Source organism: Nematolebias whitei, chromosome 8, assembly GCF_014905685.2.
Source record: "Nematolebias whitei isolate Nwh7 chromosome 8, NemWhi1, whole genome shotgun sequence".
Lineage (NCBI taxonomy): Eukaryota > Metazoa > Chordata > Actinopteri > Cyprinodontiformes > Rivulidae > Nematolebias > Nematolebias whitei.
This window is the reverse complement of record NC_056505.1, coordinates 21,270,845-21,281,575: the sequence shown is the minus strand read 5'-3', so window position 1 is coordinate 21,281,575 and position 10,731 is coordinate 21,270,845. Positions and strand designations below refer to the sequence as shown.

At 36.3% G+C, this 10,731-nt stretch overlaps 2 protein-coding genes across 2 annotated transcripts in view; both read right to left on the bottom strand.

Moving 5' to 3' along the window:
- Positions 1-1,964: 1,964 nt before the first annotated feature.
- zgc:158398 (uncharacterized protein LOC568894 homolog) lies at positions 1,965-4,595 on the bottom strand. Its single transcript, XM_037680451.1, has 6 exons — positions 4,431-4,595; positions 3,065-3,335; positions 2,889-2,982; positions 2,606-2,747; positions 2,374-2,514; positions 1,965-2,244 (listed from the first exon to the last, which is right to left on the bottom strand). The coding sequence occupies exons 1-6, from the start codon at positions 4,590-4,592 to the stop codon at positions 2,224-2,226; spliced, it is 831 nt and encodes a 276-aa protein (XP_037536379.1). The 5' UTR covers positions 4,593-4,595; the 3' UTR covers positions 1,965-2,223.
- A 1,683-nt stretch (positions 4,596-6,278) lies between these two features.
- Positions 6,279-10,731, bottom strand: part of plbd2 (phospholipase B domain containing 2) — a 5,447-nt gene continuing 994 nt past the window's right edge. Inside the window, exons 2-12 of the mRNA XM_037680450.1 lie at positions 9,874-9,967; positions 9,639-9,797; positions 9,457-9,557; positions 9,133-9,347; positions 8,857-8,951; positions 8,585-8,745; positions 7,765-7,860; positions 7,575-7,646; positions 7,340-7,492; positions 7,101-7,263; positions 6,279-6,965 (exon numbers count right to left, since the gene is read on the bottom strand). Coding sequence (XP_037536378.1) covers positions 6,795-6,965; positions 7,101-7,263; positions 7,340-7,492; positions 7,575-7,646; positions 7,765-7,860; positions 8,585-8,745; positions 8,857-8,951; positions 9,133-9,347; positions 9,457-9,557; positions 9,639-9,797; positions 9,874-9,967 — 1,480 coding nt within the window. The 3' untranslated portion in view covers positions 6,279-6,794. The remainder of the gene's footprint in view (positions 6,966-7,100; positions 7,264-7,339; positions 7,493-7,574; positions 7,647-7,764; positions 7,861-8,584; positions 8,746-8,856; positions 8,952-9,132; positions 9,348-9,456; positions 9,558-9,638; positions 9,798-9,873; positions 9,968-10,731) is intronic.

The window sequence follows — 10,731 nt, the reverse complement described above, 5'->3', positions numbered from 1 at the left end:
AGGTGAAAAGGAGGAACCCAGACCAGTGGTCATTCCGTATGTTGAGGGAGTATCAGAGAAACTGAGACATTTATTTAACATAATGTCCCAGTGGCTTTTAAACCCCAATATACATTACGGCAAAGACTGGTCTGTTCCAAAGATCCAGACTCCCGGCGCAGAGTAATGTTGTGTAAGTTGTTCAGTGTCAGGAGGGCTGTGATCAGTCTTACATCGGGGAAACTAAACAGCCACTGGCCAAAAGGATGGGCCAGCACAGAAGATCAACATCCTCAGGCCAGGACTCTGCGGTCTACACTCACTCATCTGCAGGCCTGTGGTCACTCGTTCAGGGATGAAGACGTTCACATCCTTGATAGAGAAACGATAGTTTGAGAGGAGTAAAGGAGGCCATCTTTGTGACGAGAACCCAACCATCATTAAACGGGGCGGAGGCCTCTGTGTTCAATTGTCCACCTCTTACAATGCTGTTATTGCAAGTATCACTCAGCCCTCTGTGAATAGCAAGCAGCCATCAGGGCACTAACGACAAATGTTAGGCTGATAGTCCTCCTTTTACATGCGAATAGCTAGTTCTGGACATCACCAGAGAACTGGTTGATCCACTATGAGGTGCGGTTTATAAGATTTGAGTTTATGCAGCTTTTCAGACTTAAGAAGTTTTTTGGACAAGACGAAACGTTTCAACAATAATCCGTCCAGAGGACCAGACTTTGTTAGATTTTTCTACCTGTATTATTGAGCATGCATCAGGATACTTATTAAACACAAATTATTTTGCTGTTCAGTCTTCTGTCCTTATTTTTATTGAACTTGCGTTTTTGTGAAACGTTTAACTAAAATTGACAACAAATGGCTTAAAACAAAAGTCCTTAAAAAAATAAACCACCCAATATTGTCAAAACAAGTCAAGATGTGGCAAAAAGTAAAGAGAAAAAAAAAACAATACAAATTATGTCTTTATTTAGGTTTGCATAAAATCTTTCAAGACATCAATCCAGAAATGTTGCTCATTTATTTTACTGGAGACATTTTAACTTGTTTTAAAATAGAAATTACAAATGACACGACATCTGCAACACTTTTTTTTAAAGCTAAGAGGACATGAATACTGAAACTAGTAGATGTTACATGTGGTTTCTGAGAGGTGTCTGCTAAACACAACCTGCTACGTACATCCAAATACATTTGGTCTCACAAAAAACAAACAAAATAAAAAACTTTAAAGGCAAACATACTTTTAAGAAATGTTTCAGTGTTTCCTGTTATATCAAGAACATTATAACTCGCCTTCACGGATCCTTTAAGGAACATTCTTTATTAGAACCCTCATGTTGCCATGTCAAAGTTTAAGACACAAAAAAGAAAAATATGGTCCGTCAAATATTCTCTAAAAGCTTTTTGTAATCAAAAGATGTAAAATAATTTTTCCATTCTGAAAAAAAAAGTCAAGAAGAAAAATTCAGTAAAGGTCTCTTTATTTCAATAAATTTAAGTTTTAATAAAGCTAAGTAATTTTAAAACTAAAATTGACAGGACACTGCACTGTGGTGTAGACAATATCTGAAACGTTGTTTCTTTACTGTCCTGTTAAATTTATTACTCTTCAGTAGTATGTAATTCATAAATTTAGGAAATATTACAAAACACTGCAACGTCATGATTTTGAAATGAAGTATGAGTCAAGTTAGAAAACGACTTAAGATTATTTAAAAAAGTATTTAAACCTGAACTGACACAGTCGTACTTGAACACAATAGAGGGGGTTCAGAAGTGTTTATATTTTCTGTGAACTTTGAACTCAACAAGGCTGTTTTTAACAGATAAATTTGAACTGAGCACAGCTCACATGACAGCATCAATCACTATTTAAAAGTGCTTTTTTTAAAGAACAGATTAGATTATCTCATAAAATGATTAACAAATGTAAGCAAGTTTATTTTGGTACTATGACTTCAGTTCAGAGTTTTCAGTTAATGAACTAAACTACCGGTAGTTCTTATAAGTGTTCCGAGTTATTTCCACAGGAAATGACCTTGACACATTACAGGGATTCATGTAATAAAAGTTAAAGTGTGTTTCTCCAGATCCATGAAAGGCATCATATCGCTGCTTACTGATGTCTTGTTAAAGCAGCTGGACGCAGTTTTTAAAGTAGTGGCACCTATTGCTCTATTTCTGCCACCAGCTGATTTCTTTGTGGTGCAGGATGATGAAGAACGGTCAGCTTTCAATCAGAGGCTCCTGTAAATACAGTAAAGTAATAAAAGCAGGGTAACAAGTTACATATTTTCCAAGCATTTCATGTCACAAAAACTGGAATGAACACTTAAAAATATATGATTTGGTGCTGTAGTAACATTAGGAACTTACGTTTTGGAGATCAAGCTCACTCTGGTATTTGTGGCGTGTGTTTGACTTTGTGAGACTTGCAGCTAAGCAGAGCAACAAACAAACACTGAGCAGCAACACGCTGACCTCAACAAGATGTCGCACAGACACGCTTTTCTCTTTCTAAAGAATAAAAAATAGAATTCATGCATTGTTTAAAAATTATCACTATTATGGCTGAACAAGTTGTTTTTCAGGTGTGACCTTTTCATACCAGCGTTAAGTTGACCGTGAGTGTGGGGTCATTCTTGAAGTGCAGCCTGTAGCAGACCTGTGATGTTGTTACCACCTGATTGTTCACCTCCACAGGGGTGGTGGAAATATTTATTTCTGATGCAGGGCAAATTGGAGGTAACCTTTATGTTTTGTTCACAAAAATCACACAAGAATATATCAAACAGACAATAATAAAAACTTTGAATCAACAGTTATCTATTTAACTGCAGTGCTTATTATTTTTTAATCATTAAAGCATATCTTGAAATAAATAAACTTACGGGGTTGTAGGCTGGAGGTTTGTTGGGATACTTATGGTGAGGCAGTTGTTAATGTTGTCAGATATCTGGAGTGTAAAATTAATAATTTCTTTGTCTAGAAATCAGAACAAATATAACAAGAATGTATTTTAGAACGACTTCAAATCATTTCAAAACGGTTTCATGGGAGAACCAACCTCCAAGACGAAGCTGACTGGCTGTTACGTTAGAGCGTAAACTAATGTTTTTCAGTGAGCCACCGTGTGGAGAGGTCGTCACAGTCAAGGGAACATGAAAACGCAGAACAATGACAGAAGCAGGACTTTTTGTTGAGTTGACTGAAGTCGTTTTGGATTCCTCCTGCTCCATTAGCGGTGGAGGAAGTGAGGAGCCTTGCTCAGATGAACTGGCATTTATTATTTCACACAGAGGGAACTGTGTTAAGGATGACAGCACAATATTCCAGTCCTGCAAGAAGATAATAAATGTTAAAAATATAGCTGCAAATTATATTTCAGTTCAAGTGAACTACAGAGTCCACACATTAAAAAAGTAATAATAAATAAATAAAAAGAAGAGGCCTAGCATTTCTTGAAGGAATACTCGTTAAACAGGTCTCTCTTGTAAATGAGTCCTCGTGACTCAATGAGACTAACCTGTATAAATAAAGGTTGAATGAATTGCACAATGCCTTTTACACCCCAGTTAGAGACTAAGATCATCGTATGTTGATAAATGATGGGGTTGAACCTGTTTTGGTCAAAACTTAATTTGCACAATCTCATACAATATTGTAAAATGTCACATGAAGAATGTGTTGTTAATGGTGAAATCACATTTTAGCTCAGTGTCTGTAAAACTGACTGAGTTATAGACATTTTTGTGTTGGCTAATGCTGATTAGCTGTGGCGGCCATCATCACTTTCTCAGTAATTATATATACAAAAAAATACATTTCATGGTTTCAGAATTCATGCTCAATAATCCAGGAAAAAAAATCCAACAAAGTTCAGTCAGGTCATCTGGACGTTTTTTGTTGTTGTTGTTGAGATGTTTCGTCCTTCATCCAAAGGACTTCATCAGTCTGAGGAGCCACAACAAACTCAATTCCACAAGCAGCACACTCACATAGTGGGTCAACCAGTTTTCTGGTGATAAAATGGTTTCTGGAGCCCACCCTCTCCCCCATTGACTCCTCTGAGGCAGCCATAGCCAAAGTGGTTCAAAACATCAAAGTTTATGCTCAACAATCCAGGTAAAAAAATCCAACAAAGGCAGGTCATCTGGATAGTTTCTTTAAGAGGGTGGGCCCCAGAAACCGTTTTGTCACCAGCAAACTGGCTGGTCCACTATGTGGGTTTGCTGCTTGTGGGACAGAGTTTGTTGTGGCTCCTGATGAAGTGCTTTGGATGAAGGATGAAATGTTTCAACAAAAAAAAGAAACCGTCCAAATGACCTGACTGAACTTTGTTTGATATAATTGTATTTTCGTCACATTATCTTAATTATTCTTTCATAATTCTAAATTTCACAAGTCTGTATAAGATACAAATAGGTCCTTACCTTTGCGATGTCAGGGTTAGGCAGCCTGTGAATGTAAATGTAAGAGCTGAGGTAGACGAACGAGATGGCCAAGATGAAAAGACACAGGAAAAAGGTCGCCCCTGGAGGTTTATGGGATACGTATTCTCTAAGGTTAGAGACTGGCTGCCAGAAACTCATCATTCAATTCCACGCACAGCTGGGATGTTAAAACCTGCAAATACAAAAGCATAGAGCTACTTCTCTTCAAGGACTCTGCATTTTTTCCCCCACAGCTGCATTTATTGTAGACTCCATCATGTTTAAGCATTTTAGTTGTTGTCAAGACATTGTCAGTACATCTTGTCGACCTGCAATGTTTCAGTCAGGAACACCTCTGTTAGTGTTTACCTTCTAAGTTGATAATATTTGTAATGCTAGAAAACTTCTCTGCATTCAATAAAACATCTTCATATTTGCTAACTTAATTTGAGACATCACAACTAGCTTATTCCAACAACCAGTTTCCTTATACATAATTATTTTCAACCTTAGCTTCAAATGATGCTGCTCAGAAACGGGATATTTAAGTCTTTGCTCTATTGTTTATTTCTATATTAAAGGCAAATTCTTATTAGCAGCTATATATCTCATTTTACATTAGACAACTATAACTAATAATGCTCTATTTTGTCTAACAATCATATTCTTAATTGGAAATCTGACAATGAGTTATGCAGGCTCGTCCCAAACACACCCCAGACAGAGGTTTGAATTTTCCAAGTTATTATATGTCAGTGAACACACCATCATGACAGTAATAGAAACTGTGACAACAAAAACAGTGAACAGCTTTTACCATGTAGAAGAAACAGTTGTTAAAGTTGGCCTCTCAAACAAAACAGAAGAGAAGGACTCAGTCTAGCTTTCAGCTTAAAGTATCAAAAATGTGCCACCTGCAGATTTGTGTCAAATGTTTTGCTTTGTTACTACAGTAGTTACAGCTTTAATATACATGCTACTAACCTGGACCATGGTCCAGGTTAGTAGCATGTAACTGCAGTTACACAACTTGTTGTGTAACTGCAGTTACACAACTTTCAACAGGATAGTGCCAAAAAGCAATGAATAACTTCACGAGTTTTAAGTTTTTGTAGTTGAGAAAATAAAGCACAACACTTACATATTTTGCTATCAGAATATTTCTAGTCTGTGCCTGGTTTATTTACAGCTATCTGAACATCGGTCCGTACTTCAGCATACACGTCATCCAAAGACAAATGTCATTTATGTCTGCAAAAATTCAAAAGCTGATAGCTCACAACACTCATAAAATATGAAGGAAAAGCATTTTAAGTGGGCTTTGATACTGTATTATCTTTTTTAAATTACATAAATACTAGCATGAACAACTAACGTCTGGTGACAGATTATCTTTCAGACACGTAAGTTGTAGGAGAGCTAACAATTTGTCAGTGTGAAGCTAACCACAGCTAACTAAGTAGAAAGGTGAGACATTTACATACCTTAAAACAGTACTTTCAGAAATTTACGTCAGTTTTTCTGAAATACTAAAATGTAGAAAGTCCTGCAAAGTCCTACTTTCAAAACCAACAACGAAAACAATCGAACCACGACAGATGTGCTACTTTACGGCAGTGTTGATCTAAGTCACGTGACTGATGACCAGCTGACGATGGGTTTCAGAGCTTTTTACGTTTGATAATCCTCCTTGCTGTTATTAGTTTAAATATATATTGATAACTCTTTGTAGTGTTTTACTTTTAATATTTTCTTTGAAAAAAAAAAAAAGCTGTTTACGTTTGCTCTACCGGTACATATCTGCAATCCTTTCACTTAATGAACTGGATAAAAACATCAAGGTGTGCAGATTTTTTATTTATTTTGAATGATTCAAATTAAATGTAGTAACATGGCAAGTGCTGAAAAACATTAAAAATATATATTTTCAAAATTAAATTTCAATCCGATTTACGGCAAGTACTTGTCAAAATCAAAACATACTGTAACATTAACGTTAACCTTTAATTTTTTAAGTACATTTTTATTGCATAAACTTACAAAACAAAACCATACTGATCAACAAAAAACAGCTGAAGTTAAAAATGTATTGCTTATGCAGCTTAAAGGGGTAAATCACAAACCCAGAACATTAAAATTGATAAAACTCTAACAAAAAATCAGGAAAAAAAATCAGTTATAGACATTCACATCAATGACTTTTAGTTCTTGGTCAATTGCCTGAGACTCAAAATTCTTATTCCTGTTATCCAAGCAAATAGCGAAACATTGCAATTTAAAAATTTTAATTACTGAGACAATCAATAGTGTTTATAATCTCTATTTTTTTGTAGTTATAAATCTTTGTGTAGCCCAGTTCTGTGTTTAAGATTTCCAGGTGACTTTTATAGGCTTGAAATTCCAAATATCAGGGTGACCCATGTGCATCAAGTCTTTGTAAGGGGAAGTGCTCCACTGGAAGACGGGCAGCTGGTCCCAGGTTGGCCCACTCACTGCCAGAATGCCATACCCTTTATACATGTCATAGGAGGTAATCTGCACACAAACACATATAAAATGAATCAAATATATTAAAAAAAGTTATCCAGTCATTTTATTTTAAGCACAAACACATAAATGCATTTTTTTTAAAAAGGAGATGCAGAGCAGTGTGTGCATAAAGATAAGAACCTTCATGTCTATTCCCCCATGTGATCTCTGCATTAAGGCACCGAATGGATATGTTCCGTTAGCTGAATTCAGATCTGAACGGGCTGAGATTGCGTTCTCTCCATTTTCAGATGGATTACATTCCTCACACCTTGATAATGGATCTTCTTTAAAGTTATTATACCTGAGGAGTACCAGTACAGCACATTAGTAAAGCACATTTCTAATGTCAGTCGATAGTTTGTGTTGTCACTCTTTACCTCATGAGACGGACCATGGAGTCCAAATCCGTAACACGTGTCTGGTCTCTTTTGAATATCTGAGCACGAGGATTCTGATCCAGGGTAAACCACGAGCCATACTTTTTCACCAGCTCATTGTAGCCACTGACATTAAATATGTCCTCGAAGTACCTACATTGTGTAAAGAGTACTTCCAATCATGTGTAGTCTAAGATGCAGATTTACATATTGCCTAAAGTTCCTGGAATCTTACGGTATGTTGTAACTGGCCCAGTAGCCTTTCTTCAATAGTTCTTGAGTCTTATCAGCAAAGAGAACAAGTCCCCTAGAGCAAAACAAGATAGGAAGTGTTTATTTACAACGACTCACTAGTGAGATGTGTTGCATAAAGATATTTTGAAAAATTAATCTGTACAAGTTTCTGTTTGGGTGTGGAAACCTACGGAATCTGCTCCAACACAACAAAAAGGCCCTCTTTAATGTCAGTCTTTCCTGGCGTGAAGTGGTTATAATCCACAATCATCCACTGGTTGTTGTATCTACAAAAGACCCAAACATACAAACAGGCTGAGGGAAATGCATTTACAACCTTTGACCTGCAAAAATTCAGTTTAGGCTCATGAGAGGCTCATGTGACTGATATTCTGCGAATTCAGCATTTCACAGTGAACATCATGACGAGCCAACTCAAGCCTCATGGGATTTGAAAATATAGTTTTACTGTCCTAACTCTTATCAGTCCACGACATGATATTGTTCACATTTTAGATATTTTATTACAAGATGTGTTTTCTTAACACAACAACTTTGCTGTATTGATTTGTAAACAAAAGAAATCTAAAACCTTTGCTTTGTCACATCAACGGTGTGTTTTATGTCCTTTGTTATGAAGTGTCACTCCACTACAGTCGGTGGTAATTTAGAAGATTTCTGTAGAACTGGCACGGCCTTGATGATGAGGGCCACTATCCAGCATGTCAAGTTTAGTTGTTTCCCTGCTCTTCAGCAAGTCTTCAGGTTCTGCATAAGCCAGTTAATCATTAATTTATTCAGATCAGATGGGTTGAAGCAAATAAACACTTAAATCATGCAGGATAGTGGCCCTTGAGGATGATGACTGGACACCCCTGATATAGACTATTTGTACCAAATCAAGTCACCCATCAACTTTCAGCAGCGGAGCCTGGAATTTGCTCAAAAGATTAAAATGGGACGAATTGAATGGTATTTTAAAAAGCAGCACATTTCATTTTTCAAACTCACGTTCCGCTGTTGAACTTTCCAAATATCTCTGCCCATTCTTTGGCAGTGGCAGCCAGTCGATTAGCAACAATGTTCCGCAGCCACTCCATAACAGAGTCTGTGGGCTGAACAAACTTCCAGAGGTCAGCGTTGCTGTTGCCAATGGTGGTTTCCAATGTAACCTGGAGATAAATAATGCATTTTGGGATTGTAATAATATTTCACATAAATATATCATTTATATTTTGGCAAAACTCAAAAGTTTCATTATCTCCAGTAAAAATAATTCTCACCAAGCCACTGCTCAGAATGTAGAAGTCATCTCCTGAAAAAATTGATCCAGGGTAAGATGAGAAGGCCTGAATTCTTCCAGGAAGTGGATTATTGTCTGCAAAAAGGGTTTCACGTTTAGTTTCAAACTGAAGAACAAAAAAGGGTTTATATATATATATATATATATATAGATAGATATATTTTTTTTTTATTTGTTTGTTTTTTTTAGTTCCAACGAGTTGAAATAATGATGACCATTGGTGGTATGTCATATGTTGGTATGTCTTCTGAGCTACCTAAAAGGGACGTTTGAAAAGCAAAGTTGTATTTCTTCATTATGCGCAGCATGGACTGGTAGTTTGTCCAGGAATCTTGTGACACAAGCAGATCCTTATTTTCTGGCAGCAGTTTAATGAGAGCAGAGCAGGAGCCAGAACCAAGGGGTTGACTTTTGTGGGATTTTTTTAGAGCTGATTCCAAATCTTCAAGATCCCCACCCATTTGGAAAAGTCTGTTTGGAAAAAAACACGAGTGGAGCAAGTGAGAGGACACCAAAACATTTAGACTTTCATCTCTATACGTGTTCGTTTGTTGTAAAAAAAAAAAAGATCAGAGCTTACAGGAAGCCAAGTGGATTGAGTGAAAAGGTTCCTGTTGGAAATAATAGCTGGTCATTGTAGCTATCCTCAAGACCTTTCAACTGTAGCAGCACCAGACGCACCTGAAAAGCAAAAGAAAATACTGAAACGTTTGAATTCTACAAATATATTTCAGTATAAGATTTCTACAAATGCTTAACTACCTGGTACCAGTAGGGTGAAGTTGGCTCTGACTCTATTACAGTCTGTATCCACTGCAGGTTGATTGTGATGAAAGCCTTTAGGCGCTCGCAGTAACCACTCTCAGACATGAAGGGCCCACAATAACCCACCAGGGTGTTCATCCATTGGTTATAGATGAGCTGAAAAAACAACATGCCACATCCTTAATTAATACAAAAAAGAAGTAATTTTAACCGTCAACTAAATATAACTTACCGTTGATGTAACTGCAGCCTCGACCGCACCGGCAGCATATGCTTGAATGCTGTCATTGTATTCGCTGCTGGTAGTGATCTCCAGGAAGGACCAGCTTTAAAAATTACAGAGTATAAAATAATAACATTTCAATATAAATTACAAAAAAACAAAACAATCTAGTGTAGTATTGTCATCAAAAGTCATCCCACCTATTTTATTCTTTAATGTCTTAAACATTTTTAATTGCTTCCAACAAAGACAGACTTATTTTGTTGGTTTTTACAGTTTTGTTGAAAAAGGTCAAACATTTTCTTTAGCAAAGGCTACTTTTTCATTTTCAATGGGTTGGTTATTTGTTAAGTCACTGAATAACCAATTAGTAACTCTGATCTATGACTCTTTCGGATATAAAATGACCCCTAATCTTAAGCGGTACACCACAGCAGCAACAAGGCAATTGCAAATAATATATTTGTATTTAAGATTTAATGTCTAGCAACTTATACACATTCATTCTGATTACCAAGAAATAGCAACTATGATAATACTGTACTGTGACAGGTATAAATTACATATAATTTTGCATCAACAAGATGATTCCTAAAAACTATTACCAGTAGTTTAAAACTTGATATGCAGTAAATTAAGCAACACAACGGAAACACATCTTCCAAACCATGTCTTATGAAGTTTTTTTTTTTTTTGGTGTCCTCATATCAACAGTAACAGAAAAATTTATGACCATAAAATTCTGTAACATTAATGTCTTTCAAAAGTTTTATTCACATTACTTTATTAATTTCATTACTTACCTAGTACCAACCCATTCACTCACTCATCTATCCATCCATCCACATATCCATCCACATATACATT